This window comes from Anoplopoma fimbria, chromosome 16, assembly GCF_027596085.1.
Source record: "Anoplopoma fimbria isolate UVic2021 breed Golden Eagle Sablefish chromosome 16, Afim_UVic_2022, whole genome shotgun sequence".
NCBI classification, from domain to species: domain Eukaryota; kingdom Metazoa; phylum Chordata; class Actinopteri; order Perciformes; family Anoplopomatidae; genus Anoplopoma; species Anoplopoma fimbria.
The window spans coordinates 13,481,212-13,496,937 of record NC_072464.1 but is presented as its reverse complement, the minus strand read 5'-3'; the positions used below and the strand labels follow the sequence as shown (position 1 = coordinate 13,496,937).

At 41.1% G+C, this 15,726-nt stretch overlaps 1 protein-coding gene across 1 annotated transcript; it reads left to right on the top strand.

Annotated features, from left to right (window-relative positions):
* Nucleotides 1-2,129: 2,129 nt before the first annotated feature.
* On the top strand, nucleotides 2,130-15,099 carry xirp2b (xin actin binding repeat containing 2b). Its single transcript, XM_054615749.1, is given in 10 exon segments — nucleotides 2,130-2,255; nucleotides 2,830-2,919; nucleotides 3,149-3,206; nucleotides 3,308-3,396; nucleotides 4,227-10,670; nucleotides 10,710-13,458; nucleotides 13,461-13,661; nucleotides 13,959-13,961; nucleotides 14,789-14,919; nucleotides 15,070-15,099. Coding segments are annotated over 9 exon segments (9,852 nt in total). The 3' UTR covers nucleotides 14,881-14,919; nucleotides 15,070-15,099.
* The last annotated feature ends 627 nt before the right edge of the window (nucleotides 15,100-15,726 follow it).

The following is a 15,726-nucleotide window of genomic DNA, read 5'->3' as shown; positions in this document are numbered from 1 at the left end:
CAGTGAGTTTGATATACAAATGGCTTCAAGTGCTAATACACCACAGAGAAGACAATGTTTTATGCCATTAGTCTTTAGAGTAATGGATAGTCTTATTTTGATGCTCTGTATTCACATTTCATCCTCTTATTTGCATCAGCATAATTATATCCACATGTGAATTGAGGTATGAATATTTTGAATTTGCAAACATTGACAAAAATGTTGTGTCAACATCTGGCATGATATGGAGTCTAACAGTTTGAAGAGCTTACAATCACACTGACCATCTATTCAGCAGATTTCAATACTCTAATTACGCCTAAGATAAAAGGGAGAGATCATAATGACTGCTAATACCACATCTTGGATGATCCCCTTAACCCCATAATACATGTATATGCTGATTATAATCAATCCCTCATCTATTGGCAAAATGTGAGTGGTGACTCAACAGTGACTTAATGTTAGTCATCTTAAATGAACATTTCAAGACACCAAACCCCTGAGGTCCACTGTAAGAGAAGAATACATTTGGACTAAACCATCAATTGGCTCTAAATGCTTCCACTTAAAGTAGGCATGGACCAAACCCACCTCACATCATGATAAAATAACTGCATATATAAATAGAATTGTACATCCTGTGAGTAACTGACTGTCAGGAAGAGGCAGGTGTGTTATTGGTTAAGATTGTATTGAATTTTAAAGGACTCAAAAGGCATTACTCACAAGATCACCACCTGCCCTATGGTACCACCTTCAAAGCTTACCGTGGCATGTTTTTGGTAGTCTTGGTAAATACATTTACCCCACCAAATATCAGTCAATTGATTCAAAAATATAAATGTTTTGAATGCCTTTGTGTGCTTTCATTAATTATCATACACAAATGTAGAATAATCACCATATGGACAATGTAATGTACATTATACTGGATCATGCTAAACCAGGGGACTGACACCCTTAGCAGTGCAGTTTAGTTGCATGTTTTTACACAACTAAGTATGGTATGCTACCTCTTTATAAATGTATGGTACTTAAAGGAACAGTGTGTAACATTTAGGGGAATCTTTGGGCAGTTATTGAATACAATATTCATAACTGTTTTAATCAGTGAATTATCACCCGATATTTAGTATCGTTATGTTATGTTTTTTATGTAATCTGAAGGTAGGGATGCGTTCCGAAACGAACCCACCCCGGAGCTTGATAATTAAAGATCGTAGTATTGATAAGCCCCAACGTTACATGTGTTTTTTTATTAGTAGTTTTTAATGTTTTGATGTAATTTACTATCACACGGCAGCTCGCATCTTTTCTGCTCCTCAAACTACACACACACATAGACACAAACACATACTCACGAAGCGCAAAACAGATAGTTTGCTGGTCAAGTGAACCAGGTGAAGTGAAAGATACTCGAGTTGACAGAAAAATAGTGTACGTACAATAAAATATTAGCAAGTAAAAAGATAATACTTTATCAATACATCAACAACCAGTATGGACATGTAAACGAAAGTGAAACCTAATTCAATCGGCCACCGCCGCTTCGTTCATACAAGCACAGAATTGCAGCCTGCCACAAACCACTAGATGCCACTAAAATGTACACACCGTTCCTTAAATAACACATGTGAGAAGCGTTTTACTGAAAAGTTTATTTGTTATTTGTGCCATAGCTGCTGGCAGCGCGGGTTGAACCAGGGCAGGACTTCCTGAAAGAGATATAAACCAGAGGAACCGGATTCACTCTGTGGGCTAAGAGGTCATCCCACTGACCAACTGTGAGGCCGTGTACCAGCCAGCTGTCTCCAAGCGAGTAGACACCACCTCCAGCACAGCGGGGTACTTTAGTTTGTTGCATGGACATCTATTGTTTCTACTACAGAATACAGAGGAGGGCTGCAGAAAACATGAAATATTGTTGGCTGTATTTTGAGAGAGCTCTCAAAATTCCTTATGTAAATCTAAATCTATTACAGCATTTTATGGGAGTTGTATGTGAGAGAGCGATCTGCACGTAGCATTAGCTGCACCCCGTTTGATGGCAGCATGCACTGCAGAATAGCCTTAATAAGCACCTGTTTGATTTCTGCGCATGTAGAAATTGAGGCAGCTAATGATATTTCCTGCTTCATTAGGTCATGGAAGAGTCGGAGGTTTGTTCCCTGCCTGGGGGACTTGCCAGTGTGAGGAAACAATTTGAGACCCAGGAAACTGCAACATCACACAATGTAACCCAGTTCCATTTTCATCACAGAACTGTGCAGGTACACACGCAGAACACAGTATATGTTTATTCATGAGGCTGAGAGCATGAAAGAGATGACTGCGGTCAGATGATGGTGATGTTTCTTTTGGCCTGAGCATGTTTCAAGTAAAATACGAAATTTAGGCTGAATATTTACACTGAGGCTCTTGCACCAAGGCTGAAGTGTGTAGCAAAGTGTGTGGTTTTAAGTCACAGATATTACTTGACATTTCTAGCAGCTTCCAGGAAAACATTCAGGGTGCTTTAATAACACTTATATTGCAGCTCAATTCAGTAGAGAGAAACTAATGGTATTTTTTATTTTGCTATGGTACAGTGTTAGTGAACCACTTAACACATTCTTTGTCATCGTGCCTCTATCTGTGATTAGTCATTTCAAACTACCGTGAGCAATCTGGTCTAGCATCTTCTCTACATGGTATTCAGTTGTGAACTATTAAGCTTTGGCTGGTGAAGTAAATTGGAGTGGAGTAAACTCACATCTGTAGTTGCAGGGGCAATGTGGTGAAGCAGGACTGAGAGATGTATCTGTTTTTCACTATGTCTGACAATCACTGTCTTTATCTTCACAGGAAATGTCCAACTCTGAGGTGACAATGTCAAGCAGCAGCAGACAGGTCGTCGCAGGCAGTCAGCAGCAAAATTTGAACCAAGAAGCAATGGTATTTCACTTTTTCTGTCACTGTTCCTGCATGTAGAACGAGAAGGCTTTGCTAAGGAGCTAAACACTTTGAGTGCCTTGTTGGGTAAAACTGGGAGTAATCACAACCAATCACATTTGTGTAATTTATGTTTTTTGGGAAATCTCTGATATCTTGGGCTGACATAAATTTGTATTTAACTTTTTTTATCATCATTATATTTTTCCGTTTCTCATTTTTTATTGTTTAGGTGTCTTACAGTGACAGTAACTTTGCATCCAGCTTTGAAAACCATCAAAATGAAACAGGTAGGATGTTGTTGCGGTATTCATACTCTCTACCATATACGCTGTCAATGCCTGACTAATTTAAGCCATGCCTTTATACTTGTGTCTCTGCTGACTTTTAGAAGAGGAGTTACCCAGGTACACTACAAAGGAACTGAGGGATCACTTTGAAAAAACAATAGTAGAGGCTGCTCCACAAAAAATTATTAAAGTAAGTATTTTCCATTTCATTTGAGTTAAGCAGTAAGTACTAAAATATGGAAAGACAGAATATTTATTTTAGGGTAAGTAGAATCCGAGATAGTAAATATAGTATATTAATTAAAGTTGCAATCCTTAAGATTATTTCCAGGTTGATTTGGCGACACCTGTGGTTACTGGTGGTAACAGCAAGTATAGATAAATACTACAGCAAACACTTCTTGAACACCTCCTTGATAGAAATACAGAAGAGCAAATATTATATCTGGTTAAAGTGAAGTCAAACAAACTCACATTGTTTTAATAAAAAGATAGTTGGAATCACAATCTGATCTACAGTTCTGATGCAGCTTTAGGAGAGTGAACAACAGTGAGCATCAGTATCAATTAGATACAGTTAAAAACAGTAACACTGCATAACATACATGCATCATTTCCTGTGAATCCCTCGTGTGTGAGGGCTATTTTATTCCAGCACAGGAATGGCGGACTCCAACAATGAAATTTCTATATAGAGAGGTAATAACAGAATGTAAATTCACCAAATTGGTACTGCTTAAAAAACTCAAACAATTAATATTATTAATGTTGTTTGACTTCATGAGAATCTTAAGGATTATAACTTTAACTCATAGTGATTTATTCCTTTGTGGCTCAAAAAAGCTTTTTAAGAAACTGATCTTGGTTGGAAAGGTGTTCTGGTATGTGAGATTATTCATGTTTTAAGATCTTATTTTTAAAATGTATCAGTAAGTGTTGCAAATGAATATAACTGTTATTGGGTAACGGGATGGATTTATAGTTATTCACCTGCAAATATCATTTTTGTTCCTTAAAAAGATTGGACGTGATATCAATCGAGCAAAGTGGTCCTCAAATGTGACACAAAACAACACTGTGACTAGTAACGTGTATGAAGCATCCGCTTATGAGGCAGCAGAAGACACATTGGCTGAAGTGATGGATTATGAGGACTTTCCGCCCCCACCAGCTGAGGATTCTGACTATCTTCCACCCCCGCCTCCAGATTTACTAGAAATGGCATCAGACAGTGAAAATATTCCGGCATGCCATTACTCCCCTGAGCCTCCAGAACCGTCAAACTCCTCCAAATACCCACTCAACAAAGAAGCTTACAGCAAGCAGAGGAGCATGTATGAGCTGAAACGTCTTTACAAGCACATTCATCCTGAGGTTCGTAAGAATATAGAAAAGGAATACTACAGTGATTACACTGAAACTGAGAACAACCAGTTAGAGAACCAGGAATACATGTATGAGGATGATGGTGGTAGTCCCGATGATATCAACGATGAAGAATACATGGACTGGGAGGAGATTCTCCCCGGGGAGGTGCAGGCAATGCGATGGATGTTTGAAAATAAGCCACTGGACACCATTAAGGATGAAACTCTGGATGACGAGGATGACGACACCAACAAAATATCTGAACAGGAAATGATTCTTGGAAAAGATGTGAGACGTACTGCTTGGATGTTTGAGACCAAACCAATGGATGAGCTGAGTTCCCACAATATAAACTCAACAGAATATAAAAACAAATTCAACAAATTTGATAAAGGAGATGTCCGTGCTGCAGCATGGTTGTTTGAAACCCAGACAATGGACACTCTAAATAAAATGCATAAGGAGGAGGATTTAACAAAAGAGATTGTGTTCACAGAGGAGGATGGGAATGCTACTATTTACATGATTGACAATAAGTACATGGAAAGCCTTGGCCATACTGAGACCATTGACGAGAGCCACCTGTTGAGACTGAGGTCAGTGTTAGAGGAAATCCATGGAGAAGTAAAAACTGTTACGAGTACTTTTGACACTCAGTTTAAATGCATCATTATGGGACAATCGAGCCAAATGCTGGAGATTAAGTCTGTGCGTAAAATTGAAAGTGAATTGGAGAATTCCATTGCTTCACGTTGGCTTTTCGATACCCAACCCCTGGACATGACGAACAGAGAATCTACATCTTTAAAACTTGTTTGTAGTCTTTCCATGGAGGACAGCAATAAGGGAGACTGGGGCAGGTGGTTGTTTGAGATAAAGACATTAGATTCTCTCAATGAGTGGGAAAGCTCAAAAATGGAGATGAAAGAGGTTACTGGAGCTGATGTGCGCAAGCACTGCTTAGTGTTTGAAACACAGCCAATGGATTCTCTGAAGGATGACTCCAATGCGAGACCCGGTTCTATTGAAGAAATTATCGGGGGCAATGTTAGATCTGCAAGGCACTTTTTTGAAAGCAGCCCTCGAGCAGAGAGGAAAACTGGCCCTGAGGTCGGAAAACTTCAAAAGGCAAAAGTAAATGAAGAAGTGAAAGGAGATGTGAGACACCAAAAGTGGCGCTTTGAGAGTCAACCTCTAGAGCACATAAGAGAAGATAAGAAAGAGGTTACTCGCACTGTGAATGTTGAGGACGACCTCACACAGGAGGATGGCACAAGCTGCAGGGCAGATGTTCGCAAGAACTGCTGGGTATTTGAGACCAAGCCAATGGATACTTTAAAAGATGATTCAAATGCTCAGCCTGTGACAAAAGAGGACATTATTGCAGGTAACGTGAGATCAGCCAGACATTATTTTGAAACCGATCCAGCTGAGGAGTTGAAGGAGCTTGCAGAGGTGGGCAAACTGAAAAAAGCAGCCGCGCTTAATGAGGAGAAGGGCGATGTTAGACATCAGAAATGGCGATTTGAAAGCCAACCCCTGGAGCAGATCAGACAGGAAAAGAAAGAGGTCATCCGAACGATCGACATGGAAGAAATTGATAGAGTTGACGTCTCAAATTACAAGCAAATCTTTGAGCGCACAGATTTAAACTGGAGGGATGAATCTCAAAAGATTCTCATAGAGGGTGCAACCTCCGGTTCTGTGAAAGCAAATAAAAACCTGTTTGAGTCTACTTCCATGTATGCCATGCAAGACAGCTCAGGGCACTTCCATGAGGTGAAAACAGTGCGGCGTGAAGAGGTTGTGAAAGGAGATGTAACAACGTGCAAGTGGATGTTTGAAACGCGGCCAATCGACCAGTTTGATGAAAGCATTGATAAATACCAAATTATCAAGGGCATCTCCAAACAAGAAATAGAAGCTGGTGATGTTAAAACTGCAAAGTGGTTGTTTGAAACACAGCCTCTTGATGCTATTAAGTATTTCAGCAATATTGAAGATGAAGAGGTTATGGGGACAAAAATAAATCTTGATGTCGTGAAGGGTGATGTGAAAACCTGCAAGTGGCTGTTTGAGACAAAACCAATGGACGTCCTGTATGAAAGAGCGGAGTTAAGGGGTGAAAATGAATCCGAAGAAATGCAAAAGGGAGATGTGAAAACTTGCACATGGCTATTTGAGACACAAGCAATCGATAGTATCCACGATGAGACAGAGACTATTCTGAAAACGTGCACTGTCAATCAAGAGGACATTAGAGGAAAGGATGTGAGAACAGCTTGTTTTTTCTTTGAGACAGAGAAACTGGAGAACCTCACTGGGGAGGAGACGGGCTCTTTTAAGCGAGTCACTGAGATAGACATTGCGTCTGGAGACGTGTCTGGGATGAAGTATATTTTTGAAAACCAAACATCCGATATCATGACATCTACATCTGAGGAAGTAATGCAAAAGCTCAAGATAGTTCAGGCTGAAGACATACAAAAAGGAAACGTAGTGAACTGCAAATGGCTCTTTGAAAACCAATCAATAGATACAATACACGATAGCCAAGAGGAATTTCTGAGCAGCCGCACAGTGAATGATGTACAAGGCGGAGATGTAGACAAGGGGCGTTTCATTTTTGAGACCTACTCCTTAGATGAAATTCAGGAGACAGACAAAGAGCTGATGAAAATGCGAAAAATTGTCCGCGATGAAGATGAAAGGGGCGATGTTAGTAATTACACCATGATGTTTGAAAATCAGCCCCTTTACGCCATTCAGGACAAAGAGGGACTATACCACGAGGTCACCACTGTCACAAGCGAAGAAGTAACCCGAGGTGATGTTGTCGGAACCCGGTGGAAGTTTGAAACCAAGCCCCTTGACGCTATCAGGGACACTGATGAGGTCTATATCATTAAATCTGTCACACAACAGGATATGCAAAAAGGAGATGTCACCTCTGCCAAGTGGAAATTTGAGACACAACCACTCGACAGGATTGCTGAAGAAAATAAGACTCTCATAAAAACAGTGAATGATATTCAGGGAGGCAATGTTAGGATAAACAAAGATCGTTTTGAGTCTGACGCACTGTCGCAGGAATCTGTTAAAACGGTTAATGTGAGTGAAATACAAAAAGGTGATGTCAGGTCTGCGAAATGGAGATTTGAAACCCAGTCCATTGACAAAATAAGAAGCATGAGCTCTGAAAATCTGATTGAAACGGTTAAAAAAGAGGAAGTTGAAAAGGGAGATGTTAAACATTCAGTCTGGCTCTTTGAGAAAAACCCCCTTGATCACATTAAAGAGGTAGATGAGGACGGAAGTACAACCATCACATCACCAGAGGAGATTTCCAAAGCGGATGTAAAGACAACAACGTGGTTATTTGAAACGACACCATTTGATGACTTTAATGAGACAAAAATGGAGAAGACTGAAATCATGGGCAGGAGTGTCAAAGGAACTCTTGAGGAACTGTATAGTCAGAAAATGGTGAGGTCGAAGGGAATACTTATTGAAGCTGATGAAATAGGCGACGTTCGGATGGCAAAATACCAGCTTATGAATAAGCAGGCTCCGGAAATTCAACGAGAGGATGTCATCAGGGGAGATCTGCAGACTATTATGATGAACCTGCTGAACAGACAGGAAAGACAGGAGCGGCAGATAGTCATAGATTCAGAAGAGAAGGGTAATATCAGTTCTACGGTGCATCAACTTCTCAACCAAGAGAGTGACAGCAGTATTGAAAGGGAGGAAATATTACGAGGTGACATTCGAGAAGCTATAAACAACCTTTTTGATGAGAGCGGGTCAGCAAAACATGGAATACTCATCCAGGAGGACGAAAAAGGAGACGTTCAGATGACATTATATTCCCTTCTCAATAAACAAGAGAACGTTAATGTTGAAAAAGAGGACATTGTAAGAGGCGATATAAAGAGTGCCCTTCAAAGACTGTCCTGCTCAGACAAGAAAGATCAGGCAGTTAAGATAAGGATAGACGAGACTGAAAAAGGAAATGTCAACTTTTACTCCACATGCATCGAATCTGGGGCTCTTGACTATCTTAAACAGTTCCATGTAGGACCTGAGGAGACTCAGTCTGACAGATCAGAAAAAGAGAAGATCATTGGAGGCGACATCAAGGGCACTAAACTCATCCTCGGCCGTAATCAAACGCAAATTGATCGTACAGTGGCTGATGTTATACCTGGTGATGTTCAAAACACGGTAAAAGTTTTCATGTCAGAGCCAACCCTCCAAAGCCTGCAAAGGGAGGAGATAGTCAAAGGCGATTTAAAAGCTACTTTGAATTTATTGTCTGAATCAGCAAATCAGACCGTTGTTGTAGAGAAAGAGGAGGTGGTGAAAGGCAACATACCGAAAACAATGCAGTGCCTGGAGAGGGCTCAAAAGCAATACAAAGAGGTGGAGAAGCCAGATATCGTAAAGGGAAATATCAAAGGGGCTCTGAGATCTCTTGAAAAATCATCGACATCTCAAGTTGAAGCTGTTGTCGAGGATTTAGTTTCTGGAGATGTGAGGGCCACACTGAAATCACTGGAGCTGGCAAAGCAAGCTGTGAAGGAAGTTGAAAAGGAGGAAATTGTCAGGGGTGATATTCGCACAACTATGCAAAGTCTGCACGATGCCTCCAGTGAGAGGAGGATGTGTCAACAGGAAATAGATGTTCAGGGGAACGTCAGAGGAACAATTCAGCTCTTAATGGAGCCTCCGTCGTCACCAAGGATGGAAAGGAGTCCAAGCCTCGAGCGTGATGTAAAGGGTGATGTGAAGATGTCAATTAAGTCATTGTATGAGACGCAGGAGCAATCCCAGCTGGAGAAAGAAGAAGTGATAAAGGGTGATGTTAAAGGCACTATTAAATCACTGATGGAAACAGCACAGCGTGAAGCTCCTAAAGTCAGACTTGGATCATACAGAAGAGCTCGAGTCAAGCAGAGCCCTCCGGTTAAAAACCTAAATGCTGATGCACAGAGGAGCATACAGAAGATAAAAACTGCTAATTCAGTTGAGACATCAAAAGAAAAGCACTCCATCTCTGATGACACTGAAATTGTCAGAACAATGTCAAGTTCCATGGAGCAGTCTGCTCAGCAATCGACAACTGTGGTGGAGCATAAAACGATTATCCAAAACCACGGCATCAAAACATTAAAGACAGAGTTTCGTAATCTAAAGTCAAAGGGAAAGGGAATGAAAAAAGTAGATAAAACCAAAGTAAAAACTGATGATTACATCCTAAAACAACATGGGCCAGAGCCTGATCTGCCTCTCCCACCTCCACCAGTGACAGACGCTGACCTTCCTCTTCCTCCTCCTCCCCCCAGTGTTGATTGTGACATTGATCACCTTCCTCTTCCACCACCACCACTAACCGATGAGCAGGACTTCCTCCCACCCCCTCCCTCTCAACAAGAACTGGATAGCATGCCAGCACAGGCAATTCATCCCTCACCAGCAAAGGCAAAAAAGATGACGGTCAAAAAAGTGAAAGCTCCGATTTTACATCCGGTCCCAAAGCTGGAGCCTAAGGTGGAATTCAGTAAAACACAACAGGTGGAGCTTACATCCGAGACAATGATGGTAGAAATGAGTCAAAACCAATCTAAAACCACAACACATACATCAAAAACAGTTTCATCTGAAATCCCTCAACTTCCTGAGTCACCAAAACCGCTTAAGAAAGTTTACATCCCTTCTGTGAAATTCACCCCTCCACCCTCTCCTCCGCCTTCCATGAGAGGGAAAATGAGTAGATTTAACACTCCATTAATAAAAGCAGAAGGAAAGTACCGGAAATATGTGGAGGAAAACACACCCCCAACCACTCCAACACCCACTTACATACATGACTCAGTTACCGCTGCTCTAGAAATGCTCTCCAACATCGATACAGAGCAGTCAAATAACAATGCATCTGAAATCACACAGGAGAGCGCTGTTCATTCAGATTCCCTATCATGTGATTTATCTAAGCATGTCGTAGTCTCAAATACCAGCCACAGCAATGTCAGCGCTAGCCATGACAAAATATGCACAGATTCAAGAGTTGTTGAATCATCCAAACAGCAAATTGTCGCCAATGAGACATCTAAGGTTGTCTCCATTCAGAAGACCTCATCAGTATCAGGTGTTAAACAACAGATGCATACGACTACACAGAACACTATTTCTGTTTCCTCCGAGCAGTCTGCTCAGTCTTTCATGGCTGACAAAGTTGAGACCTCAATGACTGATGTTGCAAAAATTGAAAACATGATGTCTGACAGAAAGAAGGATTCTAAAAATCTGAAATCAAAGAGCTCCAACGAGCCTCATGATAAAAACAAAAATGAAATACACTCTGATAACAGCCAAATCGAGGAGAATGAAAGCAAATCAAATTCTGAGAAAAAGGACAAAAATGTCAAAGAGTCCAGATCACCACAGCGTGATAACAAGAAGAAAAATGATCATTCTCCTACCAAGAGCCAAGAGAAAGTTTCAGTTCAGCCAACGCAAACAGAAAAGACAGCTGCCAATACGAAGGGAAAAGCCGGCAAACAAAATCAAAAGGGGAAAAAGAACAATAAGCAAGAAAAGCAAGTAGAGACAAAAACGTCAAGTGAGAGCGAGAAACAGAGTGTTTCACAAGATGTTAAGGTGAATGTGAAGGAAGCTGCTGAGGTGAAAGTGATCAGTGAATCTAAAGAAGTAAAGACAGAGTTAGAACAGGGGATTAAGAAAGTTACTTCCTCTTCTGCTGCCTCCATGCCTGCTATTACTGCTAGCATACCTGACAGCCAACCAGAAACTCCAACTCCCACAAAAAAGAAAAAGAAGTCCAAGAAGTCTAAAGGTGGTGCACAGCCAGGTCAAGGTAAAGAGATTTCCACAGAATCAAAGACAGGAATCATAGAAACCAATACAGCAACGTCTAAAAAATCAAACCAAACTCAAGAAACAATTGCAATTTCCCTAATTCAAAAAAGTACAAATGAAGAGCAGATTCAAGTCCAGAGAGAAGTCATTACCACAGAAAGCAAAGGCGATCAGAATTTGCAGCAACAAAAAGCAGTTCAAAAGCAAAAGAAGGGATCTCAAAAGAAGAAAGAAGTGACAGCTATTCAGCAGAGCAAAGAGGAGCCACCGGAAGAAAGTCAGGATGTCCCAATTACAGTGACAGGCGAGTCGGAGCAAAATAAACGGGAAAAGTCCACAGCGGGGAGAACAGAAGAATCTCAGAGGCAGGAAGCCCAAGTGTTAATCTCTCACATCACAGAGACACAAAGAGTTTCAAAGAAGACTGATTCTAAATCTGTGAAGACTCTGCTTAATACAGTTCCAGATTGGCTGATGAGTCCTGAGAGAATGTGCGAACTGGAGGATGCTGTGGTGGAGAGCGATCAAAAAAGCGAAGAAATTCTTTCACGTGTGAGGAAACTGGCAGATTATGAAACAATGGAGAAGCATGAAAGTGAGGCAACATCTGAGAAATCTGTTTCCGGTGGGGCAACACCAAAAATATCAAAGATCAGTATTGGTTCTGCCAAAATCGAGAACCAAACAAAGAAGAAGACCTCCCATGAAAGACGGAAAGAAGAAGTGAGTCAGTTCAAGTCTGTCGACCTCCGGGCTCCCTCGCCGTTACTGAGGATGCGCTCGCCCTCCCCAACGTTTATCACCATTGAATCCACACGACGAACTGACTCACCCTACAGAGTTACGCCATCACCTACCCTGCTGCATAGGCCACACACACCTCCCACGCCGCCGCCACGCAGGTGTGACACCCCGACATCATGGCTCACTAGAATCACGCCCTCTCCCACTTTTGACAGGGCAGAAAATTTGGCTCGACTCAAAGACACAACAGCCAAGCTCTCGCGTGGCGTCACCCCACCACCGCCACTCCCCCAACATATCTCAGAGAGGAAATCTGAGATTGTGGAATCACCTGCGTCTTTCCATCGGCAAATCAAAATCGAGGCCCAACTTGTGGAGGCTTCAGAGAATATTGCAACAGAAAAGCCTACAAAGAGTTTATCCAGGGAGGCTCAGTGGGCTGATGTATATTCTGCACATGTAGAAGAAGATCAGGCTAATATTTTGGAGGGTTTGAATGCAAGTGGAATACAAAGTTACTCCCACATGTCATTTTGTCAAAATGACCCAGATCTTAGTGATGCTTTAGATATTCCAGAGCCATCATCTGTATCTGTCAAAGAAAAGAGAGAGTTTTTTGAAGAAGCTCAAAAGGCTGAAATTCATAAAGCCTATGTGCGAAAGGAGCCCATAGCTATCCCTGAACGATTGGGCCCAGACATGGAGGACTTAGAGGCAGAAAATAAGAATGAAGAAGATGATGAGCTTCCCAGGGCGGACATGTACGGTCTTGTAAACAAGTTTGAATCACCAGAAGAGAAATTCTCTATCAGAAAAGAGCTTATCCCATTCACAGAGTGGCTTCACGACACGGAAAGCACAGATTTTGACAAAGAGAAAGCAAACATCCTGGAACAGGAAATGCCAGATTTTGACATCCAGGCTATTAAAAATGTTTTTGAACTGGTTGAGCAAGGTTTCTCATTCAGAGATGAGAAAAAGGATCAGGAGGAGACTGTGTCAAGCCTGCGTGAAACAGCAGCAGACACTTCAAAGTGGGAAAGTCCTCAAGAGACAAAGAGAGGCTCACGGCAGAGCACCCCCCTCCCTCCTCAGAAAACTGAGGTAGATATTGTGCCAGCAGAACCATCAGCATTTTCTGAAACCAAATCAATGACAGAACATTTCTCAGATGTTGATGAGTTCGGTAACAAGGTCACCGGAATAAGGACAGCCGTCTCTGAGCACTCTGAGAGTGTGTCAACCCAACGGGGTCCTTTTCCTACGCTGATGCAGTTAAAAAAAAGGCTGCAGCAGCAAAGGAAACGGAATTCTACGATGACGACGCTACTGATAAGTTGCTGAGTAATTTCCAGAAAACATGGACAGAGAGTGAATCTGTGTTCAAGAGTCTTGGCTACACTATTTCTGAGGAGACAACATCCCAAGTTGTGTCACATCAGACGAAGATTGTCTCCTCTGGTAAAGACCTTTACAGCATGAAGCAACATAAACTAATGGCATGGACCATTGATGGATGGGATTTATTTGAATCAATTCAGTTGGTGGTGTGTTACAAAAGCAGCATTTCTAATCACTGCATTGTATGAATTGCAAAAGCTTTCTATAGAAAAAGAAGTGTTTGTAATAACCAAAAAGTCTGAGAAGCTACAGTGATGCTAGCAGCTTTGTGAGGCTTAATCTAGGCACAGCAGTAATTTGGGACAAATTAGCATGCTAACATGCTCACAATGGCAATAATTACCTGCTAATGTTTAGCAGGTAATTATTCTGAGTATAGGGTGTTTGCGTGCTTACGTGTACGAATTGCAACAAACCACAAAGTACAGCTGAGGCTGATGAGGATGTTATGAGAATCGTGCTTTTAGAAAAGAGAAAGGTTTACTGAAGAGATTATAATTTATCCTCTGGGGAACAAATTTCAAAGTAGTACTCCAATAGCAGTCATCTGAACACCGTTTAATTTACACTTGTTTGAAAGTTCATCCTTGACACAAGGTACACCAGTTTTATGGAGCTTTTAATTGCATCTCATGGTCCTCATCAGTAAATGGAGTTCTTTAAGGATGGTATGTTCACTGCCTCTGACAGCAACAACGAACCTAAGTGTAATGGGTCATAAGAAGCACTGCAGCAAGAGGTTGTCCATTAGCCGACCAGAGTAAAGCCAGCATACATACAGAGTAATGTTACACGCTGGCTGAGGGCTTGCACTGAACTGGATGACTACTTATTTTTTGTGCTAACAAATAATGCAAAAGTGCAGTTGAGCGATGCATGGAAATCTGTGCATGCAATGTGCGTAGGTAGATGAGTGACTTGAATAAAATCCTGAGGACTGGTACACTGAACTATTCTCTTTCATGACCGTTATAAATGTTTTATTTAAACAAATGAATGAACCATATGAGGTAGGCTTTTAAATGCATCAGTCATATTATATTGCTTTGTACTAACAAGATTTACCATATTAAGAGAATGAAAGAAAAGCCGTAGTTGTTGCATTGTGAGCAGAAAGAAAATACTCTGCACATGGGATGAACGGCAGAAAAAAATCCAATAATTTGCATTTTATCTCTTTCAAACAGGTTCGAGTTCCAAAGTCGGAGCTCTGCACAGTATGTTGGAGGAGAGCTTATCCGATGGATGCTCTGATAGTGGACAAAAAGAAGTACCATAAATCCTGTTTCTGCTGTGAGCACTGCAGAAATAAATTAAGGTAAATATTGCATTCATTCAAATCAATGGTCACCATGGGCACAATTGAACATGCAGTGTTTAATAAATGCCTGTGTGTGTTTTAATGACACTATCATTTATTACTATTAATTATTTATTCTAAAAGAAAGAATGTTCTTTTCTCTTGTAGCCTAGGAAATTACGTCTCTCTCCATGGACACTTCTACTGTCTACATCATTACAAACAACTCCTCAAGTCCAAAGGGAACTATGATAATGGACTTGGGCAGAATCCCCCCGAAGGAAGTGGTGGACCTATCCCCTCAGATGAGAAACTTGAATGGAGATATTCCATGAGCAGCTTACGTTCAGTAGACAAAACACACAGCGGTGAAAATGATCTGACAAAAATGTGCAACAAAATATCTGTAGTTTGGCCCCCACAGGCCGATCCCCCAAAGAAAGCCTTTAAAGTTGAAGATGACATTCAGCTAACTAAACCACAGTGGCCCCCTCTTGACAACACTCCCAAGTCACCCAAACAACAACACAGAAAGGCTGTTCCTAAAAGTGTCCTTTGAAATAAAATCACCACCCATCAACTAGACAGTTAAGTTAAATAAACCCAAAGAAGAAGCACAAAATAATGAATAGTTCAATAAGATGCTACGAAATAACTGTCCTGTTGGTTCAATTAAGGATGTGTTTGGTTGAAGGTCATGCAGTCAAGGGATTTTAAAAGGAACATGGAAAGTGAGGATATGGAAGGAAACTGTATATGCTTGTGAATAGAAAAAAGAGATTGTAACTGGAATAGTAAGTACTTTAGAGAAAGACGTTGAGAAAA